Source organism: Lithobates pipiens, unplaced genomic scaffold, assembly GCF_037356315.1.
Source record: "Lithobates pipiens isolate NorthernLeopardFrog02 unplaced genomic scaffold, aLitPip1_a1.2 Scaffold_18, whole genome shotgun sequence".
Lineage (NCBI taxonomy): Eukaryota > Metazoa > Chordata > Amphibia > Anura > Ranidae > Lithobates > Lithobates pipiens.
In genome coordinates, this window is record NW_027507758.1 from 575,756,694 (window position 1) to 575,777,048 (window position 20,355).

Here is a 20,355-nt window from a genome sequence, read left to right on the forward strand (position 1 = left end):
GGATGTTACTCGGATTGGACTTCAACAGACACAACATTGTGCTTTCAGTTTAGGTCACAGGAAGCGATGAGGACACTACATTTATAGCAAGATCAACAGGTTTTTTCTGTATTAGTATTATAAGCCTTATAAATGAAAATAATGCAGCCACTACATCTAAAGACTGGTAAGGTGTAAAATATTACTATTTATTTTGGGTCTATATACCATGCTGAAAACAAAAAAGCGATACATAAATGTGAGCAAGAATTAGCTACACGCCCCGATGAAAACATAAAAAAAAATATGGAAAATTTCCCTATGGGGTTTTATATTGCAGCAAATAAATCCAAAATAATTTAATAAAACATTATTTATTACAAAAAGTAGTATACACAAGTCCAACTGTCCGTAAAAGACATCAGCTCTGAAAACCAAAACTGGAAGCCATACAATGCATAATTATACAGTGGCACAATAGACAAATGGCATATTAACTGTAGAAAGTCATACAGGAAAACTCCAATGCATTTTGACCATGTAAAAATAGAGGTGGTCTTCTTCAGGGGGGGAAGCATATAGACTTCTGAGGAACAAGATATATCAATAAGTACATTGAAAGCCAAATAGTGAAATCTATTAATTAGCAAAAAGTACAAAATACGTAAAAAGATTTATATTTACCACTTACATCTTTATTTCAAGCCTTCCATAAGCTATGCCTGAGATTGTTGCCCGATGATCCAGACAGTGCAGCGAAACCAGATCTTTTAAATGCTTCCATATACAATGAGAATAAACAGAGTATCAGATGGGGAGACTTTCATAATATCATGAGGCCTTCATAATAAGATAAAAATAACCTCAGACAAGGCATAGAGGAGGTTTTACTGAATTAAAGGTAACAGTATGCAGCTTGTGGAGGCTGCTCTTAGATATCAATTTTAGTTTTAGATCTTATGGAAGAAAAGTTCACTTTAAATAGTCATTTAGGCCAGCCATACACGGAGCAAATTTCTTACCTGCAACTATGTTTGGCTCCTTCTGAATGGGTAAAGGTTATGATGTTTGTCCTGCATCCAGACTAAATAGTGAGCTCATTCCTTGTTTTGAACCTTAAGGCTGGGTTCACACTGTGGCACGGAGTTGCTCACAGCAGGGGTCTGGTGCGTCCCTGTTCCCTGTTTCAAGTCCAATTTCAGTCCGAATTTTTGGCTGAATTCAGACCTCAAATAGATCAGAAGATGCACAGGACTCCTGTGCAATTTGCATTGGAACTGCTCCAGAGATTTGTGAACCGGCTCCATAGAGAGCCGGTCACAATCTCCTAACATGCAAATTGGTTGCGGGGAAATCCGCATCCAATTCGCAATAGTGTGAATCTAGCCTTAAGCGGAGTTAGGAAATCAACTAAGCAAAACTCTTAGGACTCATCTTCACTCTTCTTTCCCAGGCAGCAGGTACGATAACCATGAAATGGATCTCTCTATAGTTATACCTTGCCCAGGCAGAAAACCTGGTCCTCTAAACTCACATCCTGTCCAAAGAGCCTTCTAAAAGGTCACTTTAACATATTTATCCTGTTCACCAGCCTGCATCACTGGAATGTACCTTTAGTGATTGACCAAGTATTCATATATGTGTGCCCACGGCGCTAATGAAATAATGAAAAACACCTGTTTGTACTGCCACTTAATATTCAATAAACATGCAAATAAGGTGAAACAAATGTCAATGTAAAAAAACAGTGACAAAAAATTCCACAGTAGCACACTAAATGAATCTATAATCTACAGGGCACCCCATGTGACGAAGTCTGAAGTGATGAAACGCACCAGGGCATGGCTATACGGCAACATTAAGATGGTGACGCCACATGTACGAAGGAAGCTATGTGGAGATCGCAACACTCAATCACCTGGCATGTTTGGAATTTTAACAAGGCGATTTTGAATCTTTTATGATGTAAGTGCATTACTTTTAAGGTGTTTTTACACTATTGAAGGCTCTATCTCGATTTCTATCCCCACATGTGGAGATGTCTTTATTAATCTGGATGGAGATTGGCATGTATTCAATAACATCTAATAAGGCGATATTTGCCAGACACGAGAGTGAATGGCAACAGCATCTGGTGAGCGTTCTTCTTAGCCCTTGTACACACTGTCGGACATTCCGATGGACAATGTCCGATAGGACCATGTTGTCGGATAATCCGACAGTGTGTGGACTCCATCGGACTGTTTCCGTCGGAGTATCCGACGGACCAAGTTTTCCAGCTGGGCTATAAAATTTTCTGACAACATGATCCGATCGGACTTTGTCCGATCATGTGTAGAGAATTCCGATCGGACAAAGTGCCACGCATGCTCAGATCAAATTCCTAGACCAAAGCTATTGGCTACTAGCCTGAACGTAGTCACGTCCTAACGAAATAACGTCATCACGTTAAGTACGATCGGATTTTCTGACAACTTTGTCCGACTGTGCGTATGCAACAGTTTCGGACAAAATCCATCGGACAAAATCCGTTGGACAAAATCCGTTGGACAAAATCCGACGGATTTGGTTGTTGGAATATCCGACCGTGTGTACAAGGGCTATAGGGAGTGGACTTCGCACACATCACTTTGGTGAAGGATTTTGGCGGATCAATGAGATTTTGTTTCACTCTTTCTTCATCACTTTAAGTTGGACTGTAAAACCATATTAATTTGCATATATTGGTGCATATATATATATATTTTTGGATATGCCATATGGATACTTTACATTACGTATGGGTGTTTTATGTTGATCATTTCACGTTGCTGATATTTAGGAGATTTGTAGATTAATTTAGTGCGCTATTGTGGAATTATTTGTCTCTCTTTTTTACATTGACGTTTGTTTCACCTCATTTGCATGCAAATATATGTTCCTAACCCCCCACATTGTAGATTCTTACACTATCATTGGGAACACTCCGAGCAGCAGGCAGAAGCAAACAATGTTGTGTTCTTCTAAAAAAACTAAACACAGCCAAAAAACATAATTAAAGCTCAGGCTGGTTACAGACTAGCTGTAGCCACTACATTTAGACTAGGGATACTCTTTCTTAAGACAGGGTCCCTATATTATATTACTTTCTACAGGAAGCATACACCTTTTAACATGTATACAGTCTTGAATAGGGATGATCCTATGGCTTGGTTAGAACTTTAGCCCATTCAGATGCCTGATCTGTGGTATTTCTACCACTTCTATATATGAAAGCTTCCCGCTGTCAATGGTTCCTAAAGAAGCCATGGGTGCAAGCACCCACAATGTCCCTAGGAACATGTGAAGACACAGGGAATCCCTGCCCCTTTTAAACAAAGGGGGAGAGATAGCAGTGGCATTGCTAGCCAGATTTGGTCAACAATGTCACTACTATCTCCTCAACTTCCCTTATATAGCTGATGACAGCTTGGGGAGCTGTCATTCAGTTAGTATTACCATCATGAATGGTTGTGTACATCAGGCCATTGTTTTTTGTTTTGTTTTTTTGCAAGTTGGTGGGTGATAGGGATCGTGATTGATTATGGATTTCCAATGAGGGGCATTTTTGGGGGAATTTGAATTTTTTAAATCAATGACTTGTCAAATGTTTGAGTTGTCTTTATTTATAGGTAACAACTTTTATTTATTTGATGTGAATGAGTGGGGATACTATGTACAGGTACCTCCTACTCCTTCACATGGGGGAATTTGGGGCACCTTTATCAATAAAGGGGGCTTCAAGATTCCAATAAGCCCTCCACTCGCAGACCACCACAACCACCGGGCAAGAGTGGTTGTGTAAGAGGCCCTTCAATCTTTGGTCAGGCAAGGGTTGTTGGGTAAGAGATCCTCATCGACATGATAGACCTAAGCTGTAATATTTATTTAACAAAGTTAAAAGACTTAGAAATTCTAAGCTGCATCTGAGGAAATCATTAAGTACTGGATTAATTTAGAGTTCTGTTGGTCAATAGAAGATTTCTATACATTTTTGGTCAATAGTGTGTTTACCGGTGAGGCTGGAGCAGACCTTTAAGGCATCAATAGCCTGCATAGAAAACCTGAACGGACTGAAGTTTTGCATTTTGTGGGCAGCATACTAAAAGGGAAAAGGAGAATAACACAAGTCCTGGTGTGTTCTGCCAACTGATGATTAGCAGTTTAAACACTGGCAGGACATTTTTGCTGTCTTAATTGCACAATAAAAAGGGAAGAAAAGAGTTCAGGTGAGTTTTTGCTGGTGATAATATTTAACCAGAATCAGCACGGTAAGAGGTAGAGTGAGTTTACTTCTTACTACTACTACTACTTTACACATTAAAATACATTAAAATATGTTTTCTATTTGAAAACAAGCTTACAGCCAAACTTTAGCCAGATAAAAAAAAGACACAAATGAATGCATCTCTAGTCATCAGTTCTTTGTCAAATGTATTTTAAATGCAAGCAATAAAAGTATTGCATTTTATTTATTTATTATTTTATTTGTATCTGCCTTCTGTAGTCCCTTGCGCAGCACATCTAATGCCGCGTACACACGATCAAATTGTCCGGCGTACTTAGTCCGGCAAACAATCTGGCGGATAGTCCGGCGGACTTTCTACCGAACGGACTTGGCCACACACGAACACACGCAAAGTCCGGCGATTGCTAGCGCAATGACTTACAGCACGAACAGCGGGACTAGAAAAAGAAAGTTCAATAGCCAGTAGCCAATAGCTTCCTTTTCGTACTTGCTTCTGAGCATGCGTCATTCTTAGTCCGTCAGACTAGCATACTGACGAACGTGTTGTCCGCTGAAACCCAAGTCCGGCGGAAAGATTGGGCTGCAAAACTACTTTCTAAGTCAGCCGGACTTCACGCTGAAAAAGTCCGCTGAAGTCCACACACGATCGGATTGTCCGGTGGACTACGCTGGACAATTTGATCGTGTGTACGCGGCATTAGGCTTCATGTACACGGGACATTTCTCAACCGCTGGAACATCACAGCTAGTAAGCCACGTTTAAAAACATATGTTTAGCAATGTTTACAAGCCGCGTTTATCCGCGTTTAGCTACGTTTGCTTTCAGGAGCGTTTACTAAAGATAACCTCAGGAGACCCTGCCAAATGATTAGAAAGCACTAAAAACAAGTATTTCAGCCATTCTTTGAGGCAACAGTGTGAGTAGCAGCTGAGAAAGCAATGTCACCTTTGACGTTCTCTTGGAAAATGTTAGACCCGTCTAGTTTGCAAATTCTCAAAGGTTGACGGGTGAGTGAAATTCCTATTCAACTTCAGTGACAGGTAATGCAAGTCGTGTATTGTACAGTATAATTGGCAGATGAGGGGAATATCACATGGTATATCACTTGCATACAGTGATAATTGAGTTTTTGGTGTGTTTTTAGCATTTTCCAGGCTCAAAAGTAATAAACAAAATGTTTCCCTTTAAAAACGCTACTAGACGAAAACATGCCTAAACGCGGGTAGCCGCGTTTAGCAGCATTTGGCATTTGAAATGCCTCTGTCCACAGCTTCTGAACGCATTTTTTTGGGTTCCAAAACAAGCCTCTAAATGCAACGGCCTAGAAATGGCTATAAACAAACCTGTGTACATGTACTGATAAGATAACCTAGAGGAGAGATCAGGGGCAGTTGAAAAAAAATGCCCAACTGCTCCTTAACGCCCGTTTGCCAGCAGCAGTGTACATGAGGCCTTAGGCTGGTAGAGGGAGAATCGGCACAAGGTGCCAAGGGATGTGCTGATAAGACAAGAGAACAGAGTGATAGAGAGATGAAATCTGCTGCTTCTCTTTTTACTGTTCATTCACTGGTTTGGGGAGGGACAAGATCTGTAATTGTTACTTAAATCAGTTCTTCACCCTAAAGGGGAAGTTCCGCTCATCTGATTCCCCCCCCCCCCCACTCCGGTGCCACAATCGGCACCTTTCAGGGGGGAGGGGGGTGCAGTTACCTGGATAATCCAGGTATCTGCACCAACTTCCGGGCAGACCGCCGCAGACCCCCGCAGATGCCCCGCCCCCCCCCCCCCCCCGTTGTGTTCTGGGAAACACACAGTTCCCAAGACACAGTGGGGGATCTGAAGAGACGGCAGTAGGGAACCGGGCAGTGAAGCCGCCATGCTTCACTTCCCGATTCCCTGACAGAGGATGGCGGCGGTGGCAGCAGCGAGACGAGCGATCGCTCGTCATCTGCCGCCGACATCGCTGGACCCTGGGACAGGTAAGTGTAATTTTATTAAAAGTCAGCAGCTGCAATATTAGTAGCTACTGGCTTTTAATATTTTTTTTTTAGGTGCAGAACCGCTTTAATCTTTGGTAGGCAATACAAATCATGTATATGTGTTTAACAGTTTGCCTAGAATTAGACTTTAAATGTATATCATAGACATCTCATAGATATTTTATGTACTTTACGTGGAATAATGAAATAAAAAAAAAAAATGTCAAAAATATATATTTTCTCCAATGTTCTAGGAATGTTAACTTTCCAAGAGAGGGGCTTTCTCAGCTGTGCTACTCATCACAATTAGTGGATTTTGCTGTGAAGTAAATAAGGTTGTAAACCTCTGACATGAAAAATGAACAAAGCACAAAGTATATCCTTCTAAAGTGTGTATTTTTCTCTATCTAAAGCATCTAGTGAGATTTCTGTCTGCTCTGTCAATCCTCTGTTATCTGCATGAGCTACTTCTAGCAGTCTATGTCAACACCAAGCGATCCTACGAGATGACCCTCCTCCCAATGACACATGATTGACAGCCTTAGCTGTGCATGTTTCTCCATGAGAATGTGTAGAGGTGGGTGTCCATTCCCTCCACTTAAGAGTCATATTACACTCATCTATCTGCTCTGTGCTGTGCAGTGTGTGACATCAGATCTCCGCCCACTGCTTTCTTAAGCAACAAAATGCTGGGTAAATTCTGGATCCTAAACTGATGTAGAGAAGAGAGGACTGCAGATAAACTGATACAACCTATGTAAAAGGATTTTTTTTTTTCGTCACTGTGTATCACCTGAGGCCAGTAACTTCAGTGGGTATATGTAAGGGTTTATAGCCACTTTAACCTAACATCACATATTAAAGTATGCAATCATATAGTTATATAGTTATAACATCAGATTAAACTGATACCACGTACGTCCTTTTGATTTATCACAAACTATGTAGTGTAAAGGCCTTGTGGATTGGATATAGATTACATAGGTTGTGTAGGTAAGCTCTCACACCACATAACTTGCATATGTTAAAGTGGTTGTAAATCCTTATATATGGTGATACACAGAAATGAAACAAATCGTTTTTACCTGTTTATCTGCAGCCACTTCTCCTATAGAGCCTTCTAAAGCAGTGGTCTCCAAATTTGGCCCTTTGCTTGCCTTTATCCAGCCCTCGGGGCCCTATGCCATCCACCGACACCAATGATGGTGCACCATTCTTCCCATAGACTAATGATGGGGGGCCATTCCTCACACAGATACCAATGATGGGGCACTATTCCCCCCATAGACATCAATGATTGGGGCACTATTCCCCCCATAGACATCAATGATGGAGCACAATAATGGGGCACCATTCCTTCCACTGATACCAACAATAGGGCACAATTTCTTCCACTAAAACCAATGATGGGGCTCTGTTTGTTCTCACCGACACCATGACATTTTCTAATCCCACTGGCCACAGTTTGGCCCCTTTAAAGCCTTAAAGACCATAAACTGGCCCTTTGTTCAGAAAGTTTGGAGCCCCGTGTTCTAAAGCACACAGATTAAATGATTTTTTTCAGCTCTAGCAGGCAGGGGGGGGGGGGGGGCATCTGACCTCACACACACACACACACACACGCACACACACACACACCCGCACTACGTGAATTCAAATTCATGGAAGTCCGGTCTGTAAAATTTTCTTCCAGCAGAGGTCCTGATCACACGTTAGTGCTATGATCATGACCCTTCATATCACAGCCTCCATCTCCTTCTAGGTTAGGTTCATCTCTGTAGCTGGGGAACATGTCGAAAATTACACATGTTCCCTACCCACAGAAAAATGTGCTGCACTTTAGCAGACACAAGGTTGCCATTAATTCCTAATGGCACCCCTATGCATTTTCACACGCACCACACCAAACTGCATGGTGCCACAGTGCCACATAACTTGATGTGGCATGACCTAAAGCGGAGTTCCATGCAAAAAGACAACTCGGTCTTCAGCAATAGTACCCCACCCCCCTCGTTTTTGGATATATATATTTTTATATATTATGTAGCGGGGTCTCTTTAAGGACTATAAAACTACTGTTCCCAGAACCCCGCTGGTTCCCAGGATGTTTGGAGTTATGCCCCAGAGACTCATGGGGGAGGGCATATAAGGAGGGGGAGAGGCCTAGTTGTTTCTCTTTGGACACCCCCACCCTCTCTCCTAGCAAGAGGAGATCTGTGCTGAACTGCTGGAGGCACAAGGCCTGAAGCCTGGGCCTTGTGCTCTTTTCCAAAGAGCCCTCTGCCAGCCTAGCTGTACCTGAGAGACATTTTCTCATCCTTGCTGCGGTACATCAGAAGGATTGAAGATTCAGAGGTCGGTGGATTCCTGTTCCTAGACGAATTGGCGGAGGAAAACGGACTTGGACTTGTCCGGGTGGTGAGAGCTGTTTAAAGACAGATACTTTATCTTTATTATTCGTTTGGATTACAAAGTTGTTCTTCATGTGCACCACCGAAAGATTGCTAGCGAATATTGTTTCACTGGACTTCCATCTAGATCAGTCAGGCCTGACTGCATAGGTAGATAGTGCTGGGTGTTAGTTTACCCATGCGGGGAAGTAGCTGAAAAAGGGCAGCGTTAGAGTTGCATAGCAATACTTTATTATGCTGATTACTCTGTTTATCTTTATTACTGGTTACTGCAGGGACCTGCTTATGTGTTGCAAACCAAATGTTCGATTCATGTTATTCCTTTTATAAAACAACAAGTAAAGTCAGTTATATACTTTCAAAGATTGTCTATGAGCTTGAGTTATCCACCCACGCACACACACATATTTAGAGTATAAGCGATTTAATGTGTATTGCTAGATACTAACTGTGCCAGAGTGGGTAGAGCAGATTGCCGGGGGGTTGGCGGAGCTGTGCTCAGGGCCCAAACCAAACTTGCGGCCCTCTTAAGTGAGGGTATCGCTATAATTATATTATCAGTTTTTATTTATTCATGCAAAATCTTTATCCCAAAAGGGAAAAAAAAACAGTTTGTTGTAACTGCTTATAAAGTGTGAACTGGAGTTTGGCTTCAATTTGTTAGAGGTTCTAAATCTGCTGAATACCGTATTTATCGGCGTATAACACGCACTTTTTTTTCCCTTAAAAGCAGCGGAAAATCGTGGGTGCGTGTTATACGCCGATCCCCCGAAAATTCTGAGCCTCTGGGCGTCTTTCAACCGCCTTCGGCTCTTCAAGGCAACTTTCGGACATTATCGGCAGCTTTCGGCCACTTTCGGCCGTTCTCGGCAGCTTTCGGCCGCCTTCGGGTCTTCTCGGCAGCTTTCGGCCACCTTCCACCGTTCTCGGCAGCTTTCGGCCACCTTTGGCTCTTTTTGACGGCCGAAAGCTGCCGAGAAGAGCCGAAGGTGCCGGAGGCCCGCCGAGAACTACCGCACGCCGCCGAGATACACATCCGGCTCTGTATCTCGGCAGCGGCATTTTTAAAAAATTCAAAACAAATAGCAAATAAAATAGACAAGGCTGCAATGGGGGACAAGGCTGCAGATGACACTGATGGGCATATAAATGTACGTTTTTTTTTTCCCCTTAAACTTCCCTCCTAAAAGTTTTTTTCCTTAAAATTCCCTCCTAAACTTGTTGTGCGTGTTATACGCCGGCGCGTGTTATACGCCGATAAATACGGTACATAACACTTCCTTCAAACTCAGATTGGCAATGCTGCTGTCTGCTGTGTCTTCTCTGCTATTTCCTCCAGAGTTGTGTCTCAGTAATACAGGAGGTGTGTTACTGGCCAAGTGAAAACAGAAGGAAAAAGGCACAAGAAAAGAAAACTAATATAGCCACCACCACATCTTTTTGGTTTTGGGTTTCATACCATTTTAATAAAGTGAACACTGTTAGATAAACATTTCAGTAGTAATACAACATACTCGTGGTGTTATTGAACTCGGTTGACTTTGCTCTTCTTATCTGAGAGTGGAGCAAAGTTGTGCTATAAAAGCCAAGTAACAACCAGTCTGAGCACATTGCATTAAGCATTCAACCAGGCATATGAAAACAAATAACTGGCTCCGACACCAAAGAAGAGAGAAGACCATAAAACTGACACAGTAAGTAGCTGCTGAATATTTAGGACCTCTTTTTGACTCCGAGATTGTTTTTTTTTTTTTTTTCTGGGGGTGGGTTTGATTAATTGAATTCTGAATTTCAGGCAAATAGCAAAAGGCACAGATGAAATACATACACTATATTACCAAAAGTATTGGGACACCTGCCTTTACACGCACATGAACTTTAATGGTATCCCCGTCTTAGTCCATAGGGTTCAATATTAAGTTGGCTCACCTATAACAGCTTCAACTCTTCTGGGCTGTCTACAAGGTTTCGGAGTGTGTCTGTGAGAATGTTTGACCATTTTTCCCGAAGTTTATTTGTGAGGTCAGGCACTGATGTGGACAAGAAGGCCTGACTCGCAGTCTCTGCTGTAATTCATCCCAAAGGTGTTCTGTTAGGTTGAGGTCAGAAGGTCTGTGCAGGCTAGTTAAAGTGAAAGTAAACCCATCGATTTAAACAGTTAAAAAAAAAAGGCATGCCGGGAATGTTAACTGCACATTGGCTGTGCTCTTAGCAAAACTATCAAACCATCCAATGGCTGGTGTCATAACGAATCACATGTGCAGCACCATAGCAGTTGAAGATTAAACAGAGGCAAAGATTGCAGCTTCCTTGGCTGAAAACAATAGGGGAGTTTACTTCCACTTTAAGTTCCTCCACCCCAAACTCACTCATCCATGTCTTTATGTACCTTGCTTTGTGCACTGGTGCAAACTCATGTTGGAACAGGAAGGGGCCATCCCCAAACTGTTTCCACAAAGTTGGGAGCATGAAATTATCCAAAAGGTCCTGGTATTATGACTCCATAAGAGTTCCTAACCCCTGAAAAACAATCCCACACCGTAATCTCCCCTCCACCAAATGATTTGGACCACGGCACAAAGCAAAGTCCATAAAGGCATGGGTGAGTGAGTTTGTGGTGGAGGAACTTGACTGGCCTACACAGAGTCCTGACCTCAACCCGCTAGAACAAATGGTCCTCGAGTTAAAGAAGCAGCCAGCAACTCCAACGTATCAAACGTATTTATTTTCAAGCCTTCACAGTGAGTAGAGTCAGCAGCAGACTAGTTTCAGCGATAAGCCTTGTTCACAGCACGTAAACACATCCACATCCTTGCCACTCTTACAGTAAAGAACCCTCTACATTGTTTAAGTTTAAACATCTTTTATTCTAATTTTAATGAGTGGCCACGAGTCTTGTTACGTACTAAGTAGATTTGATGTCAAAGTCTGTCTGTAGTTGAGAAAAGGATTTAAAACCCTGATGGGGTATATAGATGACATAGGTATTTCACCTTGCAAGTGTTTTTAACCCCTTCCCGCCAAGGGTAGGCAGATGTGTGTACTCGGCTTCCGGGGGTTATACCAGGATGATGCCCGCACCTGTAGGCATCATCCCGGTACCGTTTTTTACAGCGGGCATTCAGCTATCCAGCCATAACAACCGTTGCGGCTAAAAGCTGCTCGGCTGTTATGCCGGAGGAGCGGGAGGGGACCTCCCCCCCTCCCGCCGCCTCCCGCCGCCTCCCACCACTCTTAGCGGTGCTCCCGCTCAATCGGGAGCACTGATGCCTCCGGCTGCTGGGCAGGGACTTGAATGAAGCCATAAGCGGCTTCATTCCAGTCTCCTAATAGTAAACACGGAAGCGAGGTCATGACATCACTTCCCGTTTACTCGGCTGCCAATGGCACCTTTTTAAAAAAATATACAGTATTCAGAATCGCCGTTTTCGGCGATCTGAATACATTGAAGTGTAAAGGAGGGATGGGGGGTCTTTTAGACCCCCCCCATCCCTCCATAAAGAGTACCTGTCACCACCTATTACTGTCACAAGGGATGTTTACATTCCTTATGACAGCAATAAAAGTGATCAATTTTTTTTTTTTTTTAAACAATTTGTTAATTTTAAAATAAATAAAAAAATATATTTTTTTTTAAACCGCCCGCCATCCCCGCAAGCTCGCGAAGCAAAGAAAACGCATTACGGAAGCCGCGCCCGCATATGTAAACGGTGTTCAAATCACACGTGAGGTATCACCGTGATCCTCAGAGCGAGAGCAATAATTCTAGCACCCTCTGTAACTCTAACCTGGTAACCGTAAAAAAAAATTTAAAGCGTCGCCTATTGAGATTTTTAGGTACTGTAGTTTGTCGCCAATGTCGTGCAATTATAAAGTGTGACATGTTTGGTATCCATTTACTCGGCATAACATTATCTTTCACATTATGCAAAAAAATTGCATTTTATTGTTTTGTTTTGTTTTAATTCACGAAAGTGTCCCTTTTACCAAAAAGTTGCGTTTAAGACACAGCTGCGTAAATACCGTGTGACATAAAATATTGCAACAATCGCCGTTTTATTCTCTAGAGTCTCTTCTAAAAAAATATATATAATGTTTGTGGGTTCCAAGTAATTTTCTAGCAAAAAATATGGATTTTAACTTGTAAACACCAAATGCTAAAAATAGGCTTAGGCCCCTTTCACACATGCGGACATTATGTCCGTATTTCATCCATCCATTTGCGGATGAAATACGGACATACATGCATCCCTATGGGATAGCGGGTGTCTGCGGATGAACATCCGCAGACACTCGATATCGTCCATCTCCGCAATTGTCCGATTCTGCAGACGGAGGAAAATCCTATTTTTCTATCCCTCTGCAGAGCGGAACAGATGAACACGGACAGACGGTCCGTGTTCATCCGATCCCCCATAGAGGAGAGCGGAGAGCGGACAGGGCGGTCCCCGCACAATGTGCGGAGACCGCCCTGTTATCCGCCGGCTCAGCGGGGACAACGGAGCGATCGCCACTGAGCAAGCGGATCATCACGGGGCTGATCATTACTGATCCGTCCCATGTGAAAGGGGCCTTAGTCATGAAAGGGTTAATCCAGAAATTATTACCAACTGTGAGCGCACTTTCCTAATAGAACTTAATATAAATGTTTCATTTGTGTTTTGCTTCAGATATTGCTGAAGACATGTTTTCCATGGACCCTGTGACGATTCTTGTTTCCGTCGTTGTCATCCTTTTCTTGGTCAAAGTTTACAACAACCAGAAGCAAGAAAAAGACAAAAACCTCCCTCCTGGACCCAGACCTTTCCCCTTCATCGGAAGTATGCACCTAATTGACCTAAAGAAGCCCCACATATCCTTTATGGAGGTATTATGTCATTTTTCCTTAAGGTCCTAGTATCCTGCATAAAAATCATATGTATATGATCAAAACACCTTGTGATTCTTGACTAAAAGGGACTCTGCCGTGGAGGGTATAACAAAATGACATCAGTGCTACCTGTAAAAGAGGAAGGTTTATACTTGTCTGGTTTGTATAAAAAAAAAGCCCCTTGTTACCTTTAACCAAATGTAAAACCAAAACCTGTGCTTATTTATTGCTGTTATGCAATGCCAATGCCCACATCAAAATAAAGATAAATGTCAGTTATATATACTGTATATGACTGTAGTCACATCCTAATAAAATATCAAAAACATCATGTAAAACTACATATAAATAGTCCATAAGTATAAGTTCTGTGTCTACATGAGGAAGTCACAATGAATGTGACAAAACGCGTCAAGGGCGGAGTAGTGATGTCATCACACACAAGACAGAAACTGGAAGTATATGGTTTTTAATGCTGATGTGATGCTGAGGAGACCTCTTAAGGGGGCAATGCTGTATTAAAGTAATCCATTACTTAATTTGTTAGTGTGCACCTCAATTGTGAGGTTGTACTTTTATTGTGTCAATAATTTTTTTTTATATACTGCACATTGAAGGTTTTTTTTATTTTTTCTGAACAATATTAATTAAGAAAATGGTGGTTGAAGTCCTTGACGTCTGACTTACTAAGAGAAGTGTCCTACTGGAGATTTTTGGGGATTTGTGGTGCCCCCTTTAAAGAGCAAGGTGCCAACTGACCTATTTAATGTATAGGTTCATATTTTGAAATAAGCAGGGGGTGTGATTGGTGATGGGGCATCTGGAGGTGGTTCACAGATTCGTAAAAGGCGTGGACATGAACTGTTTACATATATTGCACTTTACTGGTAATAAAAACGCATGCCATCTAATGCATGTCTATGTCATTCTTAGCACATACACAGGATTTATACTTTGCCATCCTTTTACCATCCACTAAACAAAAATGTAACCTTTGCTGTGCAGGCTGAGCCCTGCTCCAAGGAGGCATGTTTCCTTTTCTGGAGTCGGGCTTTATCCTGGGTTCACACTAGTGTGATGCGGGAATTAGTACGACTACAGCTCTGGTTCCCGCTTCGCTCCTCTCCCGCAGGCAGTTCACACTCCCTGTGCAGTTAATGATATCCCCAGTTTAGTTCACAGATCACAGTATGAACTGTGAACGCACACAGAAATCAAATCGCATAGGTGAGAATACCCATGCGATCCGATTATAGTGCGGGGAAAAACAATCAGTACACTATTTTCTGTGCGAATATAATGCGAGTTCAGCCATATAACTGTATAGCTGAACTTACAATGCTCAGAGATCGCATGTAATCAGCACCTGCGGTGCGGGTGCGAATCACATGCGATCTCTGAGATCGCGCTAGTGTGAATCCGGGCTCAAAGCAAAAACTGCAGATAAGATTTTTTTACTTTTGTAATTTATATGTTTGTTTTTTTGTAATATATTAACCCCATTTCTTATTCTCCGATGTTCTTGCAGTTTTCCAAGCAGTATGGTCCAGTATACACCATCCAATTAGGGATAACAAAGACGGTTATCCTGTGTGGATATGATGCTGTAAAAGAAGCTCTAATCAATCATGCAGATGAATTTGCTGACAGACCAAAAATGCCGTTGTTTTATAAGACTGAAAAGGATCACGGTAAATATTTCTCATTTTCTTTAAAAAGGAATTTTGTCTTTGGGCTCATTTACACTTGCTTCATTAACCACTTGACCACTGGGCACTTAAACACCCTTAATAACCAGACCAATTTTCAGCTTTCGGTGCTCTCACATTTTGAATGACAATTACTCAGTCATGCAACACTGGACCTATATGAAATTTTTGTCCTTTTTTTCACACAAATGGAGCTTTCTTTTGGTGGTATTTAATCACCGCTCGTTTTTTTTTTTTTTTTTTGTGCTATAAAAGAAAAAATACAGAAAATTCTGTAAAAAAAATGAATTTTTTTTCGTTTCTGTTATAAAATTTAGCAGATTAGTAATTTTTTCTTCATAAATTTTGGCCAAAATGTATACTACTACATATCTTTGGTAAAAATAAGTACAAATTGGTGGATATTATTTGGTCTTTGTGAAAGTTATAGAGTCCACAAGCTATGGTGCCAATATCTGAAAACTGATCACACCTGAAGTACTGACGGCCTATTTACATTCTTGAGACCCTAACATGCCAGAAAAGTACAAATACCCCCCAAATGACCCCTTTTTGGAAAGAAGACATTCCAAGGTATTTAGTAAGAGGCATGATGAGTTTTTTGAAGTTGTCATTTTTTCCCACAATTCTTTGCAAAATGAAGATTTTTTTAACTTTTTTTTTTTTTTTTCCACAAAATTGCCATATTATCAGTTTATTTCTCACACAGCATATGCATACCACAAATTCCACCCCAAAACACATTCTTCTATTACTCCCGAGTACGGCGATACCACATGTGTGAGACTTTTACACAGTGTGGCCACATACAGAGGCCCAACATGCAGGGAGCGCCATCAGGTGTTCTGGAGCACCCAGGACAATTCTGACATTTCTCTCCTACATGTAAAAATCATCATTTATTTTCTAGAAAATTACATAGAATCCCAAAACATTATATATGTTTTTTTAGCAAACACCCTGGAGAATACAATGGTGGTCGTTGCAACTTTTTATCTCGCACGGTATTTGCGCAGCAATTTTTCGAATGCTTTTTTTTGGAAAAAAAACTGTTTTGTGCTTAAAAAAAAAAAAAAACACAGTAAAGTTAGCCCAATTTTTGCATAATGTGAAAGATGAAGTTACACCAAGTAAATCGATACCCAACATGTCACTCTTCAAAATTGCACAGGCTCGTGGAATGGCGCCAAACGTCGCTACTTAAAAATCCCCATAGGCAACGATTTAATTTTTTTTTTACTGGTTAAATGTTTTGAGTTACAGAGGAGGTCTAGGGCTAGAATTATTGCTCTCGCTCCAACGTTCACAGCGATACCTCACATGTGTGGTTTGAACACCGTTTTCATATGTGGGCGGGACTTACATATGCGTTCGCTTCTGCATGCAAGCACATGGGGACAGGGGCGCTTGAAAAAAAATATATATATATTTTATTGTTCATTTTACTTTATTTATTTTAGTTTGACATTTTTTTGCCCAAAAATAAATTTTTTGATCACTTTTATTCCTATTACAAGGAATGTAAACATCCCTTGTAATAGGAATATGGCATGACAGGTCCTCTTTACAGTGAGATATGGGGTCAATAAGACCCCGCATCTCATCTCTAAGCTGGGAAGCCTGAAAAAAAAAAAAGATTCTGGATTTGATCATATTGGCGAGTCGGTAGAAGCACCGGAGGGTGGCGGGGGGGGTGTCTATGGCTGGGTATTGTAGGGTATCACCGACTATGGCTGGGTATCTCAGAGTATGGTGTTGCAGAGTATTGCGTTGCAGAGCATTGCAGGATATTGGAGGGTGTTGCAGAGCATTGCAGAGTGTTGCACGGTATTGGCGGGTGTTGCAGAGCATTGCAGAGTGTTGCAGGGTATTGGTGGGTGTTGCAGAGCATTGCAGAGTGTTGCAGAGCATTGCAGAGTGTTGCAGGGTATTGGCGGGTGTTGCAGAACGTTGCAGGGTATTGCAGAGTGTTGCAGAGTGTTGCAGAGTGTTGCAGAGTATTGCAGAGTATTGCAGAGTATTGCAGGGTATTGCAGAGTATTGCAGGGTATTGCAGAGTAATGCAGGGTAATGCAGAGTAATGCAGAGTAATGCAGGGTATTGCAGAGTAATGCAGGGTATTGCAGAGTAATGCAGAGTATTGCAGGGTATTGCAGAGTGTTGCAGAGTATTGCAGTGTAATGCAGAGTAATGCAGGGTATTGCAGGGTAATGCAGGGTATTGCAGAGTATTGCAGAGTATTGCAGAGTATTGCAGGGTATTGCAGAGTATTGCAGGGTATTGCAGAGTATTGCAGGGTATTGCAGGGTATTGCAGAGTAATGCAGAGTATTGCAGGGTATTGCAGGGTATTGCAGGGTATTGCAGAGTATTGCAGGGTATTGCAGGGTATTGTAGGGTATTGCAGGGTATTGCAGGGTATTGCAGGGTATTGCAGAGTAATGCAGAGTAATGGCAGGGTATTGCAGAGTATTTGTAGGGAATTGAGGGGTTAATTTTCGGTGAGCAGCGATGTGGGCACTGCAGATGCAGCCCACATCGCTGCTGACACCGATCTCTTCCCCCTCCGCTGTTCCGATCGGTACAGAGAGGGGGAGGGAGGAACCGGCGTCATAACATGACGCCGGTTTGTTTACAAGTGATCACTCCGTCATTTGACGGAGCGATCACGTGGTAAACGGCCGCTATGAGCGGCCGTCTACCGTGATCCGTGATGCGCCGGGTCCTGTGGACCCAGCGGTCACGGATGCTCTCGAGTGCGCGCCCCAGGGGGCGCGCGAGAGCGGGATTCTGGGAGGACGTCATATGACGGCCTCCCAGAGTTAAGAAACCGCCCTGAAGCCGTCATTCGGCTATAGGGCGGTTATTAAGTGGTTAAACTTGTTAAAGCATCTACCACTTAAACATGCTTTTTCGATGTGTTTTTCTGCTTCGGTGGTGCGTTGATGATGCTTCAGTGGTGCTTTTTTGAAGCTTTAATGAGGCTTGGCAGATGCCCCGTGTGTGTGGATCTTATACCTGCAATTTCTCCAAAGCAAAGCTAAATCTGAATTACAGCCTCTCAAAAGCTGCAGGTGATTTAAGCAAGCTTTGCCATAGACTTCTATGGAGGCTTTGAAGACGCTTTGAAGCACCAGTAAAGTGACATGGGGTAACATTTTTGAAGTGAAGTCGAAGCAAAGCAAAAGCAAGGTGTAAAGAGGATTGTAAGCTAACCAGTTTATTTAGTGACAGGGGTTTGACTGTCATTCAGAGAACATTCAACAAGCACATCCGAAGCCATGTTTTGAAGCAGGTGTAAACAAGGCCTTCAAGGATCTTGTAAAAAAAGCAACATAAAAGTGTCAGTAGGACCTTGTTATTATTAATATTATAATTTTTATTATAATACAGAATTTATATAGCACTAACAGTTTGCGCAGTGCTTACCAATCGAATGCCGCGTACACGCGATCGGAATTTCGGCCAGCAAAAGACCGATGAGAGCTTTTCATCGGAAAATGCGACCATGTGTACGCTCCATCGGAATTTAGCTGTCCGAATTCCCGCCAGCAAAAATTTGATAGCATTTTCTAAATTTTCCCAATGGAAAAACTTTCTATCGGAAATTACGATCGTGTGTATGCAATTCCGACACACAAAAACTCACGCATGCTCAGATTCAACTACCAGATGGAAGCTATTGGCTACTGTGTATTGAATTTCCTTTTTCTAGTCCAGTCGTACGTGTTGTGCATCACCGCGTTCTTGACGGTCGGACTTTGTTGTGACCGTGTAGGCAAGAAAGTTTGAGCGGAATTCCGACGGGAAAACCATCAGAGCTTTTTCAGACGAGAATTCCGATCGCGTGTACGCATCATAAAGGGAGACAGTACAGTTACAATACAATAAAATACAAGAGGGTTAAGAGGGCCCTGCTCATAAGAGCTTACATACTAATAGGGTGGGGCAAGTGGAACATTTTAAAATTGTGGGTGGATGAGCTGATGATAGAGTTAAAAGTTCATTTGTTGGAGGTGTGATGGTCTTCCCTGTAGAGATGTGTTTACAGGGATCACCTAAAGGTGGCAGAATAGGAGATAGCTGGACACAGAGTTCCAGAGGATGGGAGAGGCTCTGAAGACATCCTGGAGAAGAACATGGGAGGAGGAGGCAAGAGAGATAAAAAACAGGAAGTCTTGGGAGGAACGGAGAGGGCAGTTTGGGTGATATTTGGAGACAAGATTAGTTATGTAGCTGGGGGCAGAGTTGTGAATAATTTTGTATGTTGTTGTTATTATATTGAATTCAATTCACAGGGTGATCGGAAGCCAGTTGAGGCATCACTGCATTACATGCAGTTGTGGGAGATTTGTACAGCGGCTCCATTTAATTAAATGGGTTGAGATTGGTGGGCAGTAGTTCCTGCCGAAAGCAACATGGGGAATAATTCCTGCCATGGCTGTCAAGCAAAGCATTGCTGCCGCTGCCTGTGCACACCCCTGGCTGCTGCCTCTTCAGCTAAAGAGGGAACAGTTGGGGGGGGGGGCAATAAAATTCCAATTTCTAGTGTAAACAAGCTCTAATTCTGTGCTAAAGATCAGATACTTAACCACTTGCCGCCCGCCCTATAGGCGAATGACGGCTGCAAAGTGGTTTCAAAATCCTGACTGGGCGTCATATGACGTCCTCAGGATCTTGAGCCGCTGCGCGCCCCTGCAACTACAATCTTGGTAAAGAGTCTCAGACGGAGACTCTTTACCACGTGATCAGCCTTGTCCAATCACGGCTGATCACAGTGTAAATAGGAAGAGCCGGTGATCGGCTTTTCCTCACTCGCGTCAGACGCGAGTAGAGGAGTAGAGGAGAGCCGATCGGCTGCTCCTCTGACAGGGGGGTCTGTGCTGATCGATTATCAGTGCAGCCCCCCCCCCCGAGGATGCCCACTCTGGACCACCAGGGACACCACCAGACCACCAGGGATGCCCAGCACCAGGTATGCCACCCTAGACCACCAGGGATGCCAGTCAGTGCCCACAATGGATGCCAATCAGTGCCCACAATGGGCATCACTGATTGGCATGCATTATTGTTTGGCACTGATTGGCATCCATCAGTACAAATACAATGCCACCTATCAGTGCCCATCCGTGCCACCTAT

At 42.6% G+C, this 20,355-nt stretch overlaps 1 protein-coding gene and 1 long non-coding RNA gene across 2 annotated transcripts in view; one reads left to right on the forward strand and one right to left on the reverse strand.

Moving 5' to 3' along the window:
* Positions 1 to 231: 231 nt before the first annotated feature.
* On the reverse strand, positions 232 to 10,873 carry LOC143989064 (uncharacterized). The gene is made up of 3 exons (XR_013276966.1): positions 10,567 to 10,873; positions 671 to 756; positions 232 to 565 (listed from the first exon to the last, which is right to left on the reverse strand). It is a non-coding gene; the product is annotated as an uncharacterized LOC143989064 (long non-coding RNA).
* LOC143989060 (cytochrome P450 2C5-like) overlaps positions 10,189 to 20,355 on the forward strand; it is a 43,934-nt gene continuing 33,767 nt past the window's right edge. Inside the window, exons 1-3 of the mRNA XM_077489072.1 lie at positions 10,189 to 10,331; positions 13,308 to 13,504; positions 15,036 to 15,198. Of these exons, the coding sequence (XP_077345198.1) occupies positions 13,322 to 13,504; positions 15,036 to 15,198 (346 nt within the window). The 5' untranslated portion in view covers positions 10,189 to 10,331; positions 13,308 to 13,321. The remainder of the gene's footprint in view (positions 10,332 to 13,307; positions 13,505 to 15,035; positions 15,199 to 20,355) is intronic.